This window comes from Danio rerio, chromosome 6 (genome assembly GCF_052040795.2).
Source record: "Danio rerio strain M-AB ecotype USA chromosome 6, GRCz13ab, whole genome shotgun sequence".
NCBI lineage: Eukaryota > Metazoa > Chordata > Actinopteri > Cypriniformes > Danionidae > Danio > Danio rerio.
Window position 1 is genome coordinate 3,136,751 of NC_141026.1, and position 24,989 is coordinate 3,161,739.

A 24,989-nucleotide genomic window follows, 5' to 3' on the forward strand; every position below is an offset into this window, starting at 1 on the left:
TTTATTTCACTGATTTGGCAACCTTCAAACGTCATCAGGGAAACGGTTTGAATTTCCGCTTAGTAAATAAACATAAGTGTGCCATTTGGAACGACACTGCATACATATACTATCCTGTTGAGTGTGTAAGTGCATAAGTACATAGTGCATGAGTGAATAGTGTATAGTGTGCCATTTGGGACGCAGCTAGAGACTTGGGACCCTTGATTTGAAGATCATGATTAGCAGATTAGCATAATTAGCAGATTAGCATGATTAGCATGATATGCAGATCACTTCTTAATCTGCAATTGCCTCTCTGGATAACACACTAACTGTACCCAAAAAAAAAAAAATTACTAATACTTTCCTTCTTAGACTTTACAGACCAGGGGCCTCATGTATCAACGCTGCGTACGCACAAAAACTTTGCGTACGCCAGGTTTCACGCTCAGAATAGCTCACGTTTGGATTTACTAACAATGAACTGAACGTGGGAATGTGCGCAGCTTCACGGCAGCTTTCTGGATGGCGTACACACATTTTTTGTGCGTGTCTGTTTTGTTTCCATTGGCGACTCCTAGAGGCAGTTGTGTTAAATTCCTCTCTACAAAGTGTCTGAGCCTTGCAGTGGCAGCTGTATGAGACGGGTTCATCTAGCAGGTATATAAGGTTTCCATACCATACAGTTGACCAGCTAAACATTAAAGCACAGTTTGCAGCAGTCGCCTGTTTTCCCAATGTAATCTGAGCGATCTACTGCACGCACATTGCTATAAAGACACTATCTGAAGATGAATTTGCATGCGTGAATCAGAAACATTTCCATTCAATAAATGTGCAAATAAAATATGATGCTTATTGATATGAACTTATTGATGATTCCTACTTGTCTTTCTCGTGATAAATAGTGGGCAAAATCTGATATATAGCGGGGGAAAAAAGAAGAATGACTTCATCAGACGCTGGATTCGAACCGAGTTCATGCTCGAACGTGTCAATACATGATCACATACGTCTTATGAGCTGCGCCACTGAGACTGCTAAGGGTACTGCAACATTTTACAGATATAAACCACACTATTTCTTTTTTAATGCACTCAGTGCGATGTTCAGACCCAACTGTGTTGACCGCATCAGCTAAACTCTCCCACTATATTTTTTTCTTTTGTTGTTAATTCCAGAGAACAAACTTGCAAATAACACCGCTTTTCTCCGGTCTACCTCCGAAAGCAGCACCTCCAATTCACATTCTGTTCAAAGTTTCTCTTCTTGCTTGCTTTTGCCGTTGCTTTTTCGTTGAGTTTTGCCATTAGCATAGTCATTAGCATATTCATACGGGGGAGGAGGCAGGGAGGGGTTTTGTGCTCGTGCATGTTGCGCTCAGTTTCACGTTCATTCAGATGTACAAAAGAATATGCGTGAGATTCGGCGTACGCAGTGTTTCATACATCTGAATTTTTTTCTGCGTACGCACATTTACAGCTTTGTGCGTACGCAATGTTTTAGTAAGATTTCCACGCAAGTCTTCGTACATGAGGCCCCTGAAACTTGCCTACAGCACTTATTCATTGTTGCTCTTATAGTTGTGTAAATTGCTTCCTTGTCCTCATTTGTAAGTCGCCTTGGATAAAAGCGTCTGCTAAATGTAAATGAAAATGTAAATGTAATTTGGGCCAGCTGGGTCAATCACGAGCATGTGCTTCTCTCGAAAATATTTAAAAATTTCACTTCACTTAATTTTGTTGATAAATCCCAGGCTTACTAAGGTGTGTTTTCAGTCATCTTTAATGAAATGTTGACTTTAATGAAATATTGAACTGTCTTTTAAGGTTTATTGTGTGGTTTGTATTGTTTTGTTTGTCTGTGTTTTGTACTATTGAATCTAGTGTGTGGAATAAACACAATGTATAATATTACGCATTCTGTTTGTGTTGCAGGATAAATTCATGGAAATTGGTGCTCAGTATTTCAAGACCGTGCCGTCCAATCCGCATTACTTCTTTTACTGCCTCCAGTCTTCCAAAAAAGAGGTGTGTTTAGCTTTATTTGTTTTTAGTAAGCCTAGTGTTCACTACCAGTACAAGGAATAAAAACATAAGGTCCCACTTTTTAGTAAGTGGCCTTAACTTGTATGTACTTACACTGATATTAAGACTTCGTTACAATGTGGTTATTGTGTAAATACAATTTTTAAAATTGCATCTATACTTGATTTAATACCTGCATTTAATTACATCTGTAATTAATTTCTGTAATTACATTTATACTTAGACTTTTGACAATCCTTTAAAACAGTGGTTCTCAAGTGGGGGTCGGGACCCCCCGAGGGGTCGCAGGACATTGAAGGGGGTCACCTGGTGATTTACAAAATTCTAATTATTTTTATTAAACCATAAGAATTACTATATTTTATCCATAACCTACTGAAGAGAAAAAAATAGTTGTTTATTGTTACTATATACTATATAGTTACTATAGTAGCTTATAGTCACTAGTCCTATTGGATTGTTTCCCCTGGGGTAATTACATTACATTAAAGACACAGCAATAGCTTCAGATGCAGCAGATTGATTTTATAACACCAGGTTAAACTTTATGGCACATTTACATCACTGACATACATAAAAAAACAAAAAAAAACAAAAATAGACTTGGGTTTATTGGTGTGTGTGCATCACTGCATGCAAGGTTTCTGCATTAATAACCCTCTCAGAGGATATCGGGGGTGGCGAATCACTGGCATTTTTATTTTGGGGGTCATGGGTTGAAAAGTTTGGACTCCCCTTTACCTTAACCCACCCTTAAACCTACCCATACCACCCAACCTGTCCCTAACCTAACCTATACTCCACCTCAAGAGCACCAGAAGTGTTCTGCAATACATTATGAACACAGTAAGTACATTGTATTTATATTTAGATGTAAGTGCATAGTAGTTAAAGATGCTTAATATAAAGTGGGACCAAAAATGGTCACACTTTACAATAAGGTTTATTCGTTAATGTTAATTAATGCATTATCAGCATGAACAAACAATGAACAATACATTTACTACAGTAATTATTAATGTTAGTAAACGTTAGTTAATGAAAATACAGTTGTTCATTGTATTTCATGTTAACTCATGGTGCATTAACTAATGTTAACAAGCACGGGCTTGAATGTTAATAATGTGTTTAAATAATAAAGTGTTTCCGCAAAATAATAATAAACATGGAATAAGTATATATTCACACAAGTAAATAAATAGTCTCAATGCCGATTTTGCTGATTATGAGTATATTTTGATAATATACTGTTCAGACAGTAATTGCTGCCTCTTTACTGGTCTTCAGGAGGACTCGGACAAAGAAGAAGAACGAAGGCCCAGTGACGAGTGTGAGCTTTCTGAAGCTGAACTGGCCACAGAAGATGGTAACACCACTCTTACACCTCTAATACACTAAATATAGTCAATTACATGTCACAAATATCTTCATATCTTGTCAATGTCTATTTTATTTATATAGCACTATTTAACGCAACCAGAGATTGACCAATGTGCTGCACAGTACAAATCAAAACAGAGGAGAAAAAAAAAAAAAAAAAAAAAAAAAAAAAAAATATATATATATATATATATATATATATATATATATATATATATATATATATATATATATATATATATATATATATATATTTTATATATATATATATATATATATATATATATATATATATATATATATATTTTTATATATATATATATATATATATATATATATATATATATATATATATATATATATATATATATATATACACATATATATAATTATAGCTAAAACAGGTAATTTTCACTGATAAAATGCCAAATCAAAGAGGTAAGTTTTTAACAAAGATTTAAAAACAGCCAGGGATGAAACAGATCTAATGCTGCGTTCACACCAGACGCGGCACGCGCGTCAAGCGCCAGTGTTTTACATGTTAAGTCTATGCAAACGCGCGAATAGACATCCTGCGGCACGATATAGCTGCCTATATAAGTTGTAGTCAGGAAAATAAAGTGGTTGTGCTCCTCTTTAATGTAACTTTTGCATTGCATTGAGGATAACAGAATTCTGTGAATCGATTATTCATTTGTATCCAATAAATCATTACGATTTTTGACATTGAAGAAAAACCTCTCCCGACCTTTTTTCTTGATTGCGCATGGAATTGATTGAATATTCCAACACATGACAGGGTGTCAAACAGTCAAAAATGCAAATAATGTGATGTGTGTGTTTGTGTGTGTGCGTGTGCGGTCCTTTACTGACAGCTGCGTGTGGATCATGTCAGAAAATATGGCAAAGTCCTACATGAGTCATGACGGTAACAGTTTGATTGCGGTGTTTACTTCAATAATGCTACTAATATCTGCATACTCCACGTGTCTTAATTCCATTTCTGTTTAGTTCAGTTAGAACTTAAGTCGGATTAAGGTCATCAAAAATGATGCTGTTTAGAGCTTATGTAGGCCTACAGTTCAACATTCATGTTTAACTGAAAAACAGTTGGTAAACACAAGCACATCTTATTGACCATCATTTATTTTCATCACCAATTATCATAGTAGAACAGTTTCTAAGGCAGTTTTTGATGCATTTTGGAAACAGGAGATAAGCCCCTGGTTTAATGCGCCACCTGGCTTGAGAAACCCGTTCTCAAAGACTTACTTTTAGTCATTATTTGGGTAGCACACATATGCTGAATGCCTTCAGCAGAATTCAAATGAGCCATCTTAATCTAGATTAATACCAAGATTAAAGTGAGATTAATCTAGATTAAAAAATGAATCTCTGCCCACCGATACTTGTTATTAAACATGAAGCTCTTTAAAACATGTCACGTATATGTAATCTGTGTGTGTGCGCAGAGAACGTGTCCGGCTGCTGCATCGTGACAGAGAGCGATACAGATCTGGAGGTGGAGTATCAGGAATGTGGGAACGTTAAAGCGGATGCTGGAGAAGCAGAGGGAGCCGCAGGTGAATCTCCGTCAGACTCCAACACGGTGAACCAGGATGAGGACTCCTTCAGTATTCTGGATGGAGACTCTCTGCTGGAGGTGGAGAGTCCGCAGCCGGAGCTCCCACCACTGTTTGTTCATCTCACCTGCTCCGTCAACATGAAGAGCAGCCACGGCTCCATGCCCACGCAGACACTGCCAACCTGCCTGAGTGAGTACAGAACACGATCCTTTAACAGGGTCACACCAACAAAAGCAGCTTTAATGATCACAGTAAATATATAGTTGTTCTTAATGTACAGGGTGGGCCATTTATATGGATACACCATAATAAAATGGGAATGGTTGATGATATTAAGGTCCTGTTTGTGGCACATTAGTATATGTAAGGGGGCAAACTTTTCAAGATGGGTGGTGACCATGGTGGCCATTTTGAAGTCGGCCATCTTGGATCCAACTTTAGTTTTTTTAAATAGGAAGAGGGTCATGTGACACATCAAACTTTTTGGGATTTTCACAAGAAAAACAATGGTGTGCTTGATTTTAACGTTACTTTATTCCTTTATGAGTTATTTACAAGTTTCTGACCACTTATAAAATGCCCATTGTGTTGGACTGTCAATGCAACCCTCTTCTCCCACTCTTCACACACTGATAGCAACACCACAGGAGAAATGCCAGCACAGGCTTCCAGTATCCGTAGTTTCAGGTGCTGCACATCTTGTATCTTCACACCATAGACAACAAAGATAGTGCGGCCATTCTTCATCAATGGAAACCTCAAGGCCACTGGATATTTGAAATTGCTCCATGATGATGTGTTTCCCTCTTTATGCACTGAAGCTGGCACATTCCCTGAGTTTTTCCAGCAAGATGGTGCACCACCTCATTATGGCTATCAGGTCCGAGCATTCCTAGATGATCAGTTTCCTGAAAAGTGGATTGGTCGTTGTGGGCCAGTTGAACGGCCCCCAAGGTCTCCCGATCTGACCCCTTTAGACTTTTATCTTTGGGGTCATCAGAAGGCAATTGTCTATGGTGTGAAGATACAAGATGTGCAGCACCTGAAACTTCGGATACTGGAAGCCTGTGCTGGCATTCCTTCTGCGGTGTTGCTATCAGTGTGTGAAGAGTGGGAGAAGAGGGTTGCATTGACAGTCTAACACAATGGGCAGCACATTGAACACATTTTATAAGTGGTCAGAAACTTGTAAATAACTCATAAAGGAAAAAAGTTACATTAAAACCAAGCGCACCCTTGTTTTTCTTGTGAAATTCCCAATAGGTTTGATGTGTCACATGACCCTCTTACTATTGAAAAAAACAAAAGTTGGATCCAAGATGGCCGACTTCAAAATGACCACTATGGTTACCACCCGTCTTGAAAAGTTTGCCCCCTCACATATACTAATGTGCCACAAACAGGACGCTAATATCACCAACCAGTCCCATTTTATTAAGGTGCATCTATTTAAGTGGCCCACATTGTTCATTTACTACATCTAAAATCACAGTTCTGATGTTGTGTTTCAGACTTTTATCAGGTTTCTGTGCTCAAACTCCACCAGTGTGCAAGACTAGTTTCCTCCACATCTCATCCAAAGCCTTCTCTTGTGTTTTGATGTGATTTTGTTTTGTTTTTTTTACTTTTGTAGACTGTGAAAATCCCTGTTTTGACACTGAATAATGTAATGTTGAGCACTGCTTCTGTGTGTTTGCAGGCGAGATCATCTCCTGTCTGGAGAATGCAGAGAGTCTTCAGTCTGTGGATCTGAATGAGCTGTCGGTCACTCTGGATATCTATGTTCTCACTCTGCCTCTAGAGATCGAGGTTTTGGCTCCTGACGCTCGACACATCAGGTATGTGGAGTTCCTTATTCCGGGTCACTTCCGGTGTAGTACATTCCCTTTCCGTAAGGAATCTGTAATTGTAAATTTGTTTCAGGACTTGTAAAAGTGTTTTGCGTCTTGGTAAAATAGTTTTTCCTATGTAATTGTGTCTGATGATAGGTGAAAATGTTTTTCAGAATTTTAATTTGTCTCGAGCTTTGTAAAAGCGTTTCACACTTGTTACGACCTCAAAAATGTCTAGGGCTGAAGTCGAACATAAAAATTATAGGGAAAATAAATAAACAGTAGCAGGTTTGATTTTTAAATGACCTTTAAGGTTCTTTTATTGTGAGAAGGTGGAAAAGGTTTGTATTTACAATAAACAAATAAATGAGCACAAACAAAAAGCTTCAGGGCTGAGCAAGGCCAAAATAACAAACAAAACATTTACTAACTCCACCCTGAAGATAACTTACCTACTGAATCAAAAGTAAATGAAGAAAATAAATTACAAACACTACCCTTACTCCTTAACTAAACGAAAAAACAGGAGAAAATGAGCTCAGCTCACAGCTTTATCAAACGGTACTTGACAATCACAAAAAAATTGGAGGGGAGAGGAAAAAGGGAGAGAACACCTTAATGTTCACAATTCATAAACAAACAGAAGCACTATGATACGTTTTCCACACAAACGCCACACTCTTAGAAAAACTCTCCGTCTCTCCCCCCAGCGATCTGACTCCGTCGGTTCCTTTTCAAAAGATGCTGACTTCTCCCAGCACCAACCACAGCGCACGCACGCAGCACGTCCAATTAGGGCGGGGTAACCTGGAAACAGGAACGGGACAGGACGAGAGAGGGAAAAAGAGAGACACACCCACACAGCAGCACAGAAACAACCCAATACGCTCTTGCGTAACACACTTTATAATGTTGTTTTGCACTTCCCGGCCACCGAAATTTCCAAATAAATTTGAATATTGAGTAGGGGGCGGGGTTTTATTTTTGTGTTTCTGATCACATTTGTTATGCTCTCAACATGTCCTCGTACCTCCTCCATTATTTCTTAGCTGTTTCTGATGCTTTTCGTTTCTCTCTGTTCATTTACATCAACAAAAAACAGAATAAACCCTAGAAATCAAAGTCTGAATCAATGAATCACTAATAATAATTATTTTTGTTACATTAAAGGGGACCTATTATACAGTAATCACATTTAAAAGGGGTTTAAACACAGTTATTTGTTAACAATGTGTCAATATAGCCAGCTTCTAATGGTAAAAACGTGTTAATGCTATTTATTATAATCACACTTGCTTAAAACAGTCTGCAGAAACACTGTGACATTCTCCGTTTGTAGGTGTCATCAGAGGGGGAAAGCCCCGCCCACTAGTGACCATCTCTCCCTCATTAGCATAGGACATTAGTGCTGTTTTGAACCTGCTACTATGCTGATGCTTCTGTAACTCCGCCCCCTTTTGAAAAGAGCACAATCTCATTTGAATTTAAAGTGACAGTCACCAAAACACCACAATTTGGCTCAAAGCCTAAAAGGGGCCATTTCAGAGAGTTATAAAACATTATCTGTGTGGTATTTTGTCACTACACTCACTCTAGGGACATGCTATTTTACATCATTTAAATCATTGTCCTGTTTTTGCAGGAACACATCTGAGAGCAGCGTGTCGTTGAATCGTTCCCCTGCTCAGCCTTCATCTTATCGCTCTGATGAGGAGCTCATGGGGAATCTGGACGGTCTGCGGGTCGGTGAGGACAGGTGAGCAGGGCAATCACAGGCAAATCAGTGGTAATCATCATCTTCAGCACTGACACTGTGTTGTTTTACTTCTGCAGTATGTCTGGAGATCCACTGTCTAAACTCCCTGTACCGCACAAGATGGCTGTTTTAGCCACTATGGATGAGGTCAGTGTGAAAAATGATTTTATAGCAATTTTCACAAGTATTAAATTCATTAATTCATTTTCCTTCGGCTTAGTCTCTTTAGTCATCAGCAGTTCAATTCAAGTGACAAATGTTTTTATGACTGTAGCCAAGATTTTATTATTAATAATAATAGCAATAATGCTAATAATAGTAAAAGTTTTTAGCATCATTTATGTACTACAATGTTTTTATTGATAAGTTTTTGTTTTTTCAATTTTCTTCCATTTTTTCAAGCTTTGTTTGCTTTATATTTAAGGCAGTGGTGTCTAAGCTCATCCCTGCTGGGCCCGTGTCCTGCAAAGTTTAGTTCCAACTCCAGTCAGACACACCTGGGCTAGCTAATTAAGCTCTAACTAGGCTTTCTAGAAACATCCCTTCAGGTGTGATGAGGCAAGTTATAACTAAAATCTGCAGGACGCCAGCCCTCCAGGACTAAATTTAAACACCCCTAATTTAAGGCAACCATACATTCCCTTCTGATTCTAGCTAGTGCTAATCATCTGTTTTCTGCATCACATCCGCTGGCTGCTGAACAATGAGATTTTCTTAATTATTTATAATTTTGAATTGCATTATAGGATGTTGATTTTTCTTCCAACAACTTTAAACCTTGAAAAGTAAAAGAAAGTGACTTTTTTATTTTTAGATTTCCTATTTTCATAGATATTGTTAACATATTTCTTTTTCTGGAGTTTTTATTATTCTTTTTTATTTCATAATTTAAGTAAAAATATAATGTCACGTTGGTCATTTTAAAGTTTAAGTTTTTTTTTTTTGATATTGTTATTTCATATTTGTATGTTTTATAATTATTGTTTTTTTTTTAATGGTTCTTTTCAATTAACAATAATTTTATTCTAGATTAGCATCTGTCTCTGACCAGTGTTATTTTAGTATTATTAAATGATATTCTAGTTACCTTTACTACTTCTGTATTATTATTGTACGTTTACAATTTTCATTGTACATTGCTACATTAATATTTAAAATTGTTAAATTTTCAGTCTTTTGTTGTAATTTTTATTATTAACATTTAAATATATTTATTTTTGTTCATATCTAAATACATTTTATTATGAATTCAGATATTTGAATTAATCATATATATATATATATATATGTATTATACTATTCCACTATGCATATTATTCATTCATTTATTAATTATTCTGTAACCAGTAACTATTGACATATCCATATATTTCAAAATATCTTCTTTTGATAAAAAATAAATGAATACATAAATTCAAACAGGTTTGGAACCAGCGAAAGGAGTAAATTTGGTCATTTTAACAAAGGGAGTAAGCAAAGAGCAAATAAAGAGAGTGAACTATCCCTTTGTAACTTTGCATAACCTCTGGACAACTGTACTTTCTGTTATTATTGTGTCTTTTTAGTGTAAAGTGCTTTTAAAAAGTTAGATTTTAAAGGTGCTATAAAAATATTATGATTAATTTGAATATTTGGTCCAAAGGTGCACATTTTTTTTCTGTAATATTAATTATTCCCTAATTTTTTGTTTTTTCTATTTTCTTTCATTTTTTTTCAAGCTTTGTTTGATTTATATTTAAGGCAGTGGTGTCCAGGCTCGTCCCTGATCTTTCTTCCAACAACTTTTAACCTTGAAAAGTAAAAAAAAAAAAACTCATGAAAACTTTTAATGGTGTGCAGTGCTCTATTGTCTAGGTTGGTGTTGTATATTACACTACAAAAACCTTGTAAGTAAACTGCCTGTACATTTTCTGGCATTTTTATGCATTAATTTCTCTACATATTATTTCTTATACATTATATCATTTTTAATCTACTCAAATGCCAATTAAAGTCACTGCAGAGTTAAATTTTCATCATCAAAATAAGACAGAGCAGAGATTAAAATCCCATAATGCAATTCTCAACCGTTAATAAACCCTTGTGAATCACTTAATACAGAAACAGTCATTTTTTTACAGTGTAGTGCTAATCATCTGTTCAGATCCGCTGGCTGCTGGAGGATGAGATGGTGTCTGCTCTACGTCTGTCTTCAGTCATCAGCTCCTCCACGCTGCAGAAAGTGTCTGATCATGTGCGGCGCTCCAGCGGACGCCCGCAGTGCCTCTTTGAGATCGTCCCCCTGAAGTTCGTCTTCGGCCCCGAGCAATCGCTGGAAAAGTTTCAAGAGGTTTGAACTCGCGCAGTCACCTCTATTATTGCTGATAAGAGCGCGCAGGGAAAGGTCAGGAAAGAGATTATGTTCTGCCCCGCTGTTTAATAACACGTCTGTGCTTCCGCGCCGCAGGAGTTCAAGAGGTTATCGCTGGCCGGTTACCTGCTGAACGCGGAGCAGCACAACTTCCACTACGTCTCTCTGAGTCGCCAGCAGACGCACAAGATCCAGACGGCCAGAGAAATAAACATCACTGCTGAACACGGGACAGTGCAGAGTCTAGTGGCATCCGCAAACATCTGCACTAAAGAGCTGGAGCCGGAGGTGATTATTAATATTCATTCATTTTCCTTCGACTTATTCACTGGCTTATCAGGGTTTCCCAGAATGGGGTGAACCGCCAACTACTCCGGCATATGTTTTACGCAGTGAATGCCCTTCCAGCTGCAACCCAGTACTGGAAAACACCCATACACACTCATTCACACATCCACACACATTATTGCCAATTTAGCACATTTATTTATTTATTTTATAGCGCATGTGTTTGGATGGAGAGAACATGCAAACTCCATACAGAAACGCTAACTGGCCTAGCCGGGACTCGAACCAGCAACCTTTTTGCTGTGAGGCAACAGTGCTAACCGCTAAGCCACCGTGCTGCCCTTGATTGTTACTATGAGAGTTGAAAAAACTTTGAATTCGCTCAATGTTTATTCACACTCAAGTGGTTTCCAACCTTCATGGGATACTTTTTTCTGTTGAACACAGAAGAAGATATTTTGAAGAATGTTGGAAACGGGTAACCATTGACTTTCATTTTAGGAAATAAAATATTATGGGAGACGATGGCTACTGGATCTCATAATTTTTCACAAGATTTTGCTTTGATTATAATGGCATTCTTACTTTAGTGATGTTATTGTTGCTATTGTTGTACAAAAGAGCTGGAGCTGGAGGTGATTATTAATAGGAGAATTGACAAAATGTGTTTATTCACACTCAAGAGGTTTCAAATCTTTTTTCATTGAACACAAAAGAAGATATTTTGAAGAATGCTGGAAACTGGTAACAATTGACTTTCTTAGTAGGAGAAAACAATACTATGGGGGATAATGGTGGATTTTTCAAAATATATTGCTTTGATTTTAGCGCTATTAATACCTTATTTATGTTATTGTTAAAATTATTCATAGAATAATTATAATTATTTATTTAAAATAGTATATTTTTATTTTATCAGTATACATTTTTTATTTAATTATTATGAATTCAGATATTTGAATTAATCATATATATATATATATATATATATATATATATATATATATATATATATATATATATATATACATATATATATATATATATATGTATTATACTATTCCACTATGCATATTATTCATTCATTTATTAATTATTCTGTAACCAGTAACTATTGACATATCCATATATTTCAAAATATCTTCTTTTGATAAAAAAAAAAATGAATACATAAATTCAAACAGGTTTTTAACCAGCGAAAGGAGTAAATTTGGTCATTTTAACAAAGGGAGTAAGCAAAGAGCAAATAAAGAGAGTGAACTATCCCTTTGTAACTTTGCATAACCTCTGGACAACTGTAGTTTCTGTAATTATTGTGTCTTTTTAGTGTAAAGTGCTTTTAAAAAATTAGATTTTAAAGGTGCTATAAAAAAAAAAATATGATTAATTTGAATATTTGGTCCAAAGGTGCACATTTTTTTTCTGTAATATTAATTATTCCCTAATTCAAATTCGAAAGAATTCCAGAATGTCGGTATTCAGCGATATTGACAGCTCTAGTGCCTTGTGGAGTTGTTATAGTAGTGCATGATTTACTGCTGTCTCACAGACCCAATATACTCATACACGTGTGTTTCTTTCCTGAACATCTGTGCTTTCCTCACAGGGTGCGTGTGGAGACTCACAGCAGCTTCAGCATGCGGTCAGAGATGATGAAAACACACGAGCGGCGGCTCCAGACTCTGCCAGCGAGTCTCTCTCTGAAACCTCAGACAGTGGATTGGTGAAGCAGAGCGATGTGGAGGATCCTCCAGCTCACCTGCAGACGGCCAGCAGCACTGAACACACCACTCCTCCAAAAACACCCTCTGCTGCCAGCCTGGCCGAGTCTGTGCAGTCCAACACACACAGTGAGACAACAGTCACTGCCAAATGAGCCTCCTTTAAAAGTTATTGGGCCCTATTGTACACCCGGCGCAATGTGGCGCTCGGCGCAAGAGTGGTTTTGAGGTGTTGAGGTGTTTAAATAGCAAATGCATTTGCGCTCATATGTGCACCCATAGGCATTCTGGTCTAAAAAAGCAGGCGTGTTTTGGCGCGTTGCTATTTTGAGAAACTATAATAGTCTGTTCTTTAGACCAGAACAAAGCCGGTCTATTGTCTGGCGCAAAGTGCACCTGGCTTACACACTGCTTAATATACACAAGATGTAGAGCAATACGCAAATATCTTTACATATGAAAAATAATGAAAATATTAAGGATATATATAGGATATAATAAGAATAGATATAGGATATAAATATAAAGGATTAAAATATTACAAAACATATTAATTTTTAGCCTACATGAATTTAAAAACCACTGCCTTCATACTTTCTTCATCTCGGGAGGCTTTTTTAGTTCATTCAATTTGCTTTTGTATGATGTTATTATTATTATTAGCAGTATTATTTATTATATCGATATTTATATTTGTTTTATTAAAAACAAGCTTAGATTTGTCCACATGTCAGGTTTTAGACCATATGGGGCACAGCATGTGTTTTAGGATATAACTCAGGTTTTTGAACACATTTTGTTATTATTGTTCATTTATTCGTTTGCTGGAAATTAGAACTGAGTTTAGAAATAGTTTTAAAGCAAATATTTGCGCTTAAAAAATGAAATTAATTATTTATAGTCTAATTGATGTCTTTGCGTACAAGTTTCCCTATCCACGAGAGTTAAAGTGAAAGTCGATAATGATGAGGCCTTGTCTCTCATTCTCGCGCTGCAGATGCTCTGTTTAACGGTTTTCTTGCTAGTGAAATGCTCAGTTTTTCCACTTTCACTTACTTTCCGTCATGTAAATAGCAAATGCGCTTATGGTGCGACGCATCTGGCTCTTGAAGGGAATGGGAGATGAGAGAGTTTATTCTCAAAACACACCTATAACTCATTAAGAAAATAAACTCAACCCTTTTAGAACATGCGCCACGGCGCAAAGCGGATTTTCCCATTTTTATATTAGTAAAATGCATTCTGACAAGTTTTGCGCTTTGCAAATGGACCGTCAAAATATTATAGTAAAAACATTATGTTAGTATGACTTTTTAAATAATTAATTATTAATTTGGGAAATTTAATGACTATATTTGGAAGTTTTTACTACTGTTATTCATATAATTATTAGAATTGTTTTTGTATGTTTGTTTATTGCATTTTGTTACAATTAGTGATTGTTTTATTTTAATTAGTTTACTAATCTTTTGTAATTATAGTTTTTTTATTATGTTAATTTTTCATTTACGCTTTATTATAGCTGCATGCTTATTATTTATTGTTATTATTATAATTGTTGTTGTTGTTATTGTTGCTGATGAGGGTAAATATTGGCAAATTATTGAGCAACTTTATTACATGCAGTGTGAAAGCTTTATGATCATTCATTCATTCATTTTCTTTTCGGCTTAGTCCATTTATTAATCCGGGGTCGCCACAGTGGAATGAACCGCCAACTTATCCAGCACGTTTTTACGCAGCGAATGCCCTTCCAGCCACATACCAACACTGGGAAACATCCACACACACTCATACACTACGGACAATCTAGCCTACCCAATTCACCTGTACCGCATGTCTTTGGACTGTATTTCACTTCCCTTAGAGCTGTGCTACACACAACACGGAAGGTCATTTTCAAAAACCCATGATAAGGGATATTTAAATATTAAATTAATTAAATATTATTTAACTATATATTTAATAAAGAATTATTGTATATTTAGTTTGACTAAGTTTTGATTGCTTTATGGTATGTAGTTTTAGAATAGAACTGCTAACTGTGTTTGCTGTTGTCTGCAGGCAGTGGGAAGCTGCGGCCCAGTCGAGTTCAGAGTGTGGTGTCCAGTCAGGGCAGCCTGGACTCAGACATGCTGGGTGAGACTCCACTGATTATGCGCACACTCGCTCACGCACTCATCTGTCCTCCTGCATCAACTCTCCTCCTGCATGTGTGTGTTTTTCAGGTTACGACGGTGGCAGCAGCGACTCGGAGTGTGAAGGACCCACGATGAACGAGCAGGAGAAGCAGACGCCGCTCATGCCTGATTTCTGGCTCATCATCAGGATCCATCAGGACCGGGTGCAGGTTTTCTCTCACTCCAGGTACACACTCACACACAGGCTGGCAGAATCATGTTTAAGCACTAAAACAAAACTTTTTTTTTTATTAATCAGTTTAACTCTGCTGTTATTTTGGGATTTCCGCCTGGATTTTGCCTGGCTTCCCAAATATGCCGAGCTAATGCGTTTCCCATGCTGATACACTTCCGGTGACCTGTTATCATGATTTTTTTCTATTTTATATGGTTCCTTTTAAAGCATCGATGTTGTAATGTAATTCAAATACAATCAGTTAAACAGACTTTGGCATCCATTTAGTTGCTCAAGCATATAACAAGACAAAAAGCCGTTTACTCGCACGTGCCTGTCAGAATCGGCAGGTAAGCGCAGAAGCTCCATTGAATATACTGGGGTAAAATAAATGCTCATATTATAAAGACATGGCGGGGAAATGTCATTTAATGCAGTGCTTCTTGTACAACCTGAGTCCCACTTTATATCGGATATCTCTCAGCCAGTAGAGATCGCTGATTTTTAAAGAAAGCAGACCTTAAACGCGCCGATTTTGCAATGGCATTTAGTTCGCCGGAATCGATTAACCCATGTTACTGGCAAATTAAAAGTCCTATTAGCATGCTTTGGCATATACCCTATTAGCCAGTTAAACTCTGCTGTTATTTGGGGATTTCTGCCTGGATTTTGCCTACCCAAATTTAAAAGCTTCCCAAATCCACATGCAGAGATGTAAATATATATATATATATATATATATATATATATATATATATATATATATATATATATATATATATATATATATATATATAAATTACATTTTCCCTGCCATGTCTTTATAATATGAGCATATATATATATATATATATATATATATATATATATATATATATATATATATATATATATATATATATATATATATATATATATATATATATATATATATATATATATATATATATAAATTACATTTTCCCTGCCATGTCTTTATAATATGAGCATATATATATATATATATATATATATATATATATATATATATATATATATATATATATATATATATATATATATAAAAATTACATTTTCCCCGCCATGTCTTTATAATATGAGCATATATATATATATATATATATATATATATATATATATATATATATATATATATATATATATATATAAATTACATTTTCCCCGCCATGTCTTTATTATATGAGCATATATATATATATATATATATATATATATATATAAATTACATTTTCCCCGCCATGTCTTTATAATATGAGCATATATATATATATATATATATATATATATATATATATATATATATATATATATATATATATATATATATATATATATTAAAATACATTTTCCCCGCCATGTCTTTATAATATGAGCATATATATATATATAAATTTTTTTTTTTTTTTTTTTACTGAAATTTAAAAGTGTACCCTTCAGGTTCTGTGTGGTCTAGCGTGCTGTAATTAATTCTGGTGGTTCCTGCACATGTTTGTAGTTATATGAAAAAATGAAATTAGCCGAGCTAATGTGTTTCCCATGCTGATACACTTCCGGTGACCTGTTATCGTGATTTTTTTCTATTTTATATGGTTCCTTTTAAAGCATCGATGTTGTAATGTAATTCAAATACAATCAGTTAAACAGACTTTGGCATCCATTTAGTTGCTCAAGCATATAACAAGACAAAAAGCCGTTTACTCGCACGTGCCTGTCAGAATCGGCAGGTAAGCGCAGAAGCTCCATTGAATATACTGGGGTAAAATAAATGCTCATATTATAAAGACATGGCGGGGAAATGTCATTTAATGCAGTGCTTCTTGTACAACCTGAGTCCCACTTTATATCGGATATCTCTCAGCCAGTAGAGATCGCTGATTTTTAAAGAAAACAGATCTTAAACGCGCCGATTTTGCAATGGCATTCAGTTCGCCGGAAACGATTAACCCATGTTACTGGCAAATTAAAAGTCCTATTAGCATGCTTTGGCATATACCCTATTAGCCAGTAAAACTCTGCTGTTATTTGGGGATTTCCGCCTGGATTTTGCCTACCCAAATTTAAAAGCTTCCCAAATCCACATGCAGAGATGTAAATATATATATATAAAATTACATTTTCCCCGCCATGTCTTTATAATATGAGCATATATATATATATATATATATATATATATATATATATATATATATATATATATATATATATATATATATATATATATATATATATATATTAAATTACATTTTCCCTGCCATGTCTTTATAATATGAGCATATATATATATATTAAATTACATTTTCCCCGCCATGTCTTTATAATATGAGCATATATATATATATATATATATATATATTAAATTACATTTTCCCCGCCATGTCTTTATAATATGAGCATATATATATATATATATATTAAATCACATTTTCCCCGCCATATCTTTATAATATGAGCATATATATATTAAATTACATTTTCCCCGCCATGTCTTTATAATATGAGCATATATATATATATATATTAAATCACATTTTCCCCGCCATATCTTTATAATATGAGCATATATATATATTAAATTACATTTTCCCCGCCATGTCTTTATAATATGAGCATATATATATATATATTAAATCACATTTTCCCCGCCATGTCTTTATAATATGAGCATATATATATTAAATTACATTTTCCCCGCCATGTCTTTATAATATGAGCATATATATATATATATATATATATATATATATATATTAAATTACATTTTCCCCGCCATGTCTATATAATATGAGCATATATATATATATATATATATATATATATATATATATATATATATATATATATATATATATATATATATATATATATTAAATTACATTTTCCCCGCCATGTCTTTATAATATGAGCATATATATATATATATATATATATATATATATATATATATATATATATATATATATATATATGTATATATATATATATATATATATATATATATATATATATATATATATATATATATATATATATATATATATGTATATATATATGTATATATATATATATATATATATATATATATATATGTATATATATATATATATATATATATATATATATATATATATATATATATATATATATATATATATATATATATATATATAATTTTTTTTTTTTTTTTTTACTGAAATTTGAAAGTGTACCCTTTAGGTTCTGTGTGGTCTAGCGTGCTGTAATTAATTCTGGTGGTTCCTGCACATGTTTGTAGTTATATGAAAAAATGAAAATGTCTCTACCATAATCTATGCACAAGTTATTGTATTCCAACTGAAGAGAGGTGCTGTACAAGCCACAGGGAGCGATCATTGTTTTCATATTTCACTATTCTTTTGTTTGATCAAACATAATTCACTGTGTTTGGAACACGTCAGACATATAAAAGGATTACTTATGCACATCACCTCAAAAACAAAGGAGAAATGGCCCTGAAGCACACAGCATAAGGTAAGAGATGACAGCTGTCTGTGCTATCTGGGGCTGCATAGTGATCATAAATGGATTGTTTTCACTTCTGCGCCATGGAAACACCTCTTTTCTCCAGAAATGCAAACAAAACTGAGTTAAGCATTTTTCTAAAGCACTGTTCGGATGTGGTTTCTGCAGGAGTTTGCATCGAGGGAAAGAGGAGGAAGAGGAGGAGGAGATCCCCGAATACCTGCGCCTTCATCAGCTGGTGGTGCGCAGGATTGGAGAAATGTGCCGAATAGTCAACCAGGTAAAGATCATTCATCAAGTCTGGTCCACTTTTAGATTATTCTGGCCCTCTTTAGATGCAGGTTTTCTACTTTTTCAATCAGTCAGGAAGACAAAGAGAGACTCGTTTGAGAGAGAGATTGTGTGTGTGCATGTAAATGACACAGCCATATCTAATAGCTCATAGTAACACAGTTGAAGAATTATTAGCCCTCCTTGTAGATTTGAATTCTTTTATATTTTTCCTTAATTTCTGTTTAATGGAGAGATTCTTTTTCAGCACATTTCTAAATATAATAGCTTAATTTCTAATAACTGATTTCTTTTATCTTTGCCATGTCGCCTTTGCTTTTGCTTCAGTAATTTTATGTAAAGGGTTATAATGTTGTGTACATGTTTTAATTATATTTCCATTTTGTCAGTTCTTTCAAGTCTCCTGTGGACAGGTGTTGAGAATTAGCAAGTTTGCTAAAACACTTAAACAAATGCATTTGGATGTCCAGTGTAATTGTGATGTCCATGTCAAATAAATAAATAAACGATGACAGTAAATAATATTTCACTCGATGTTGTTCAGGATACCAGTGTTTAGCTTAAAGTGACATTTAAAGGCTTAACAATCTTAACTTAAGGTGTTAAAATCTATGTCAGAAATGCCAACATTGATTATGCTTGCTTATTTACTGTGAGCTGACGATTGTCTGCTCTACAGCGCCTCCTGCTGCAGGATCTGCATGACAGTCGTGTGTGCCACTCTCTCCTGGTGGCGGAGAGTGAGGAGGACATCTGGAAACATGAGTCGCTCTACCGGCCCCGGATGACCCACTCTGATGGTACTAACACTGTACACTGGAACACATATACTGTGCACTTTCTGCATGCTATATAAATGCTGTACAGCACAAGACCAACGCTGTGCCACAGTGTCAAAGCACTGGCAGAAACCTCTGATTTTCTCAGGTTTTTTTATTTATAAAAACGTTTATTACCAAAAGAGACCAAAAGTCACAGCTGTATCCACTCTGCATTTACATTTACTGGTTATTCTATAATAGATTCGTTCTTCAACTGGTAATAACCAAACACATGCACGTAAATAAGTTAACCTAATAATAATAATAATAATAATAATAGTAATGGGCGTCACGGTGGCACAAAGGGTAGCACATTGTCCTCACAACAAGAAGGTCGCTGAATCGAGCCTCGGCTGGGTCAGTAGGCATTTCTGTGTGGAGTTTGCATGTTCTCCCCATGTTGGCGTGGGTTTCCTCCGGGTGCTCCAGTTTCCCCCACAGTCCAAACACATGCGCTATAGGTGAATTGAGCAAGCCAAGTTTGCCGTAGTGTATGAGTGTGAATGGATGTTTCCCAGTGTTGGGTTGCGGCTTAATGTGCATCCGCTTCATAAAACATACTGGATAAGTTGGCGGTTCATTCCGCTGTGGCGACCCCTGATTAATAAAGGGACTAAGCCGAAAAGAAAATGACTGAATAATAATAATAATAATAATAATAATAATAATAATAATAATAATTAGTGCTAGGCAAAGAATCATCATGATCAATTGCATACAAAATAAAAGGTTGTTATGACATAATATATGCGTGTATTATATATATATATATATATATATATATATATATATATATATATATATATATATATATATATATATATATATATATAATATATATATATATATATATATATATATATATATATATATATATATATATATATATATATATATATATATATATAATAGAAATGTATATAAAACAATTTAGTTTCATAGTTTAAAATTTACATAGACCTTTTTATAGTTTTTAATTTTTAATATAATTTGTGCCATATTCATATATATTTTAATGCTAAATATTAGTAAGATTTTCTTAAATATATGCATGCATGTGTGCATATGTATCTATATATATATAATAAATATAATGGTGGCGCAGTGGGAAGCACAATTGCCTTACACCAAGAAGGTCGATAGTTCGAGCCGCGGCTGGGCCAGTTGGCATTTCTGTGTGGAGTTTGCATGTTCTCCCCATGTTGGTGTGGGTTTCCTCCGGGTGCTCCGGTTTCTCCCACAGTCCAAACACATGTGGTATAGGGGAATTGAAAAAGCTAAATTGGCAGTAGTGTATGTGTGTGAAAGAGTGTGTATGGGTGTTTTCCAGTGTTGGTTTGCAGGCGGAAGGGCATCCCTTAAAAACAGATCTTCATCACATTCACTGACTGAGAATTTTCTGAAGAGAATTTTCCACACACCTTCAATGCGTTATGTGTATTGAATATAATCTGTTGGTATGGCTGCGTTAATATTCAATACAGAGTTAATAATGCCTGATGCTGCAGCTTTACAATGCAGCACGTTTCACACAAACGTAAACAAACACTTCTTCAGGACGAAGCCTGCGGGGAAGGTCAATTGAAGGGTGCTGGTAATGTAAGTCTGAACACTCGCCTCATTGACTGCAATTTTATAACCGCTGTTTAGCATGAATTACTGCGCTAATGTCCTAATATGGCTTATTGTTCTGCCTCAGACTGTGCAAATGAATTGGATCCGCTCGACCACAGAGATGAATGCTCAAATGCTTCATTTATATCGTACGACTTGAGGTGCTCTGCGGGCCCGTGGAGTTCAGCTAATCCTGCTAATCTCCCTTTTGTTTTGAAATTGTTAGGATGAATGTCTCGTCTTTATAATTGCACCTTTTTTTTTCCTCCTCAGACTATAATGCTGACGAGAGCTATCAGCGGCGGGATTACCTCGCCGCCACCATGCACTTCATACCGGGTTACTTCGCCTGTGACGTGGTGTGGAGCACCGTTATTTACATCCACCCGCGGCTCAAGATGGGGCCCAACATGGGTGTGTCCCGCGGTGAGTGACTCTAGAGACTTATTTACCTTTTGTTGGACACTTTCATTCATTCATTCATTTATTTTCCTTCGGCTTAGTCCCTTATTTATTAGGGCCCACCACAGTGGAATGAACCGCCAACTATTCCAGCATATGTTTTGGGTTGCAGCGGATGCCTTTCTAGCTGCAGCCCAATGCTGGAAATCATCCATACAATCTCATATTCACACACACACACACTCATACACTACGGCCAATTTGGTTCATCCAATTCCTGTATAGCGCATGTGTTTGGACTGTGGAGCACCCAGAGGAAACCCACGTCAACATGCAAACTCCACACAGAAATGCCAACTGACCCAGCTGGGACTCGAGCCAGCAACCTTCTTGATGTAAGGCAGGGGTCACCAATCTCGATCCTGGAGGGCCAGTGTCCCTGCAGGGTTTAGCTCCAACTTGCCTCAACACACCTGCCTGGGTGTTTCTAGTATACCTAGTAAGAGCTTGATTAGCTTGTTCAGGTGTGTTTGATTAGGGTTGGAGCTAAAATCTGCAGGACACCGGCCCTCCAGGAACAAGTTTGATGACCACTGATGTAAGGCAACAGTGCTAACCACTGAGCCACCGTGCCGCCTATAAATACATGTTTATTACATCAATTCCAAGAAGCAGCCAATCTATACATTAAACCACCGCAATCAATGCAGTCCACTTCACAGCGCCACCTGACACATATAGTTGTTGCTGCCAGTTTTGTTTTGCATTCTCAGTATATATTATAGATTCATCCTATTTGTGCCCATCAATGTGCTTTTTTTAAAGGGTCATGACACCCCCCACTTTTGGTTCAGGTCTACCTTAGAATTTTTTCAAAAGATGCATGATAATGGGCGTGGAGCTCCGCGAGCAAAGGGCAAGAGTGGGCGTGGCCAGCAGGGGAGAAGGAGGGAGCAAACGACTGTTGTCAGTCGGCTCACAAAATGAGACACAAACCGTGAATAGACGCGTGATTTTAGAGTTTACAAAGTTAAATGCAAAGAAACAAACAGTAAATTAATGCCCTGCTACATTTGTTATTGGTAATTTCATATACAGATAACCACAATTTATTTAATTTTAAAGATAGGCATGTTCATATAAACACTAAATGAGGACTTCTCCCTCAATCCCCTGGTCTGAATGCAGACTCTTGCCCTGCCTATTTTAACCATAAGCCCTGTTGGTAATCTGGAGGATTTAGGCAAACACAGCAGCACGGTGATGTGTCTAAATGTGAATGAACTCCTGATAAAAGACAACGTCCACCATTCTCCAATTCTCGTACTGCTCTCCTGACAAAAATACTTGCTCCACAGAAACATCTCTGCTGTATCGGCCCTGATAGCATCGCGGGGAAAAACATGCAACAAACCCGGTGGATCATGGAAACAAACACATACAACCCTTCATGAACAGCTGAATACTTACTGTGTGCCGTGGGTTTGTGTCTCACAGCTTGGCACTGGCAGGTCTGCCTTGTCTTCAGAAAGCACGTACAGTCATGAATAATTAAGAAGCCGGCTCTTCTCATAGGATAAGAAAACTCCGCTATGAATAATAATGAGAAACCGACGCATCATCTTTGCACTTGCAGTTTTGCGCTACGTCGCCGATTTTGATCCCCAAAAATCATTTTAAACCCGGAAGCTGAAGTTAGCTGACAAAATGCTCAAAATTATCCAGTTTACCCCACAATTACAGCTGACAGGTGCCAACATTGCCTTAACTGATGCTCAACACACACAATTCTGTTAACATCTCAAAAAAAGTACTCGAGGGTTTTGTGAACCTTTAACAATCATTGCAAATCAAATATTCAACCGTTCATGCACACATTGCTCGTTTATGATCTTTTATGCAAAATTTAGATGTTTTGTCTCTCTGATTCTTCCAGCTATGCAGGCTCTGCACTCCGTTCTCAACGCTTTCTGTGTGGTGAACCGCAAAAACATGTTTGTCTATCAGGAGCGCACCACTAAATCTGTGTTCTACCTCCGGTGAGTCACTGCTTCTCAATATCTGCAGATTAATAATTGACTAGTAGTAGTTTTTCAGTGGATGATGCTGATATCACTAATAAAACAAGAGAGCACACTGCTTCCAATACCGAGCTCAGAAGTTTGATTTCCATGGAATGCGTGAAATTAACTTAAAGTTTAAGTTTAAGTGCATTTTATTGAGCTATTTCTGTTTTTAAAAAAGAATGCATACTAGTATTGTGTATATATAATTTTTTTCATGGATTTGGCTTTACTTTTAATTTTGCTTAACTCAAATAAACTCATATTTAACGCAATTAATTTAACACATCACTTTAAATGAAATTATTGCATCCTTGCTTTGTAAAAATATAAATTTATAAAAACGACAGTGGGCGAGGCGGTGGCGCAGTAGGTAGTGCTGTCGCCTCACAGCAAGAAGGTCGCTGGTTCGAACCTCGCCTTAGTTGGCGTTTCTGTATGGAGTTTGTATGTTCTCCCTTCGTGTCTCCCTGCCTCCGGGTGCTCCGGTTTCCCCCACAGTTCAAAGACATGCGGTACAGGTGAATTGGGTAGGCTAAATTGTCTGTAGTGTATGAGTGTGTGTGTGAATGTGTGTGGATGTTTCCCAGAGATGGGTTGCAGCTGGAAGAGCATCCGCTGCATAAAAACTTGCTGGATAAGTTAGCAGTTCATTCCACTGTGGCGACCCCGATTTAATAAAGGGACTAAGCCGACAAGAAAATGAATGATTGAATGAAAAACGACAGTGTTTGCTAACTCTTGTGCCCGATTCACACGGGGCTTCAGCGTCAACGCTTGACAGAGGGCGTGTCTGAAGTTGGGGCTGAAGCGATCGTCACAGCAGCATCAGCCAATGAAATCTGTCAGCAATCGGATACTGTCTGAGCTGGCGTATTTGCATACAGCGATCTGATTGGCTGACGCTTCCATTGGTGCTTGAAAGGTTGAGAAAGTCCCATCTCCTGCAGCAAGCAATGCCGCTGAAGCCCCGCCGACAGA

The 24,989-nt window shown here is 36.1% G+C and overlaps 1 protein-coding gene across 25 annotated transcripts in view; it reads left to right on the top strand.

Moving 5' to 3' along the window:
• szt2 (SZT2 subunit of KICSTOR complex) overlaps positions 1 to 24,989 on the top strand; it is a 174,630-nt gene that overhangs the window by 54,674 nt on the left and 94,967 nt on the right. For all 25 annotated transcript variants that reach the window (XR_015492872.1, XR_015492873.1, XR_015492874.1 and 22 more), the window contains 15 exon segments: positions 1,920 to 2,012; positions 3,318 to 3,396; positions 4,883 to 5,185; positions 6,696 to 6,834; positions 8,471 to 8,584; positions 8,662 to 8,731; positions 10,728 to 10,913; positions 11,031 to 11,222; positions 12,829 to 13,072; positions 15,008 to 15,082; positions 15,172 to 15,310; positions 18,986 to 19,097; positions 19,788 to 19,908; positions 21,817 to 21,969; positions 23,882 to 23,984. Coding sequence is in view for 22 of the 25 variants with exons in the window: in XM_087256034.1 (XP_087112160.1) it covers positions 1,920 to 2,012; positions 3,318 to 3,396; positions 4,883 to 5,185; positions 6,696 to 6,834; positions 8,471 to 8,584; positions 8,662 to 8,731; positions 10,728 to 10,913; positions 11,031 to 11,222; positions 12,829 to 13,072; positions 15,008 to 15,082; positions 15,172 to 15,310; positions 18,986 to 19,097; positions 19,788 to 19,908; positions 21,817 to 21,969; positions 23,882 to 23,984 (2,123 nt within the window). In the remaining 3 variants the exon portion in view is untranslated.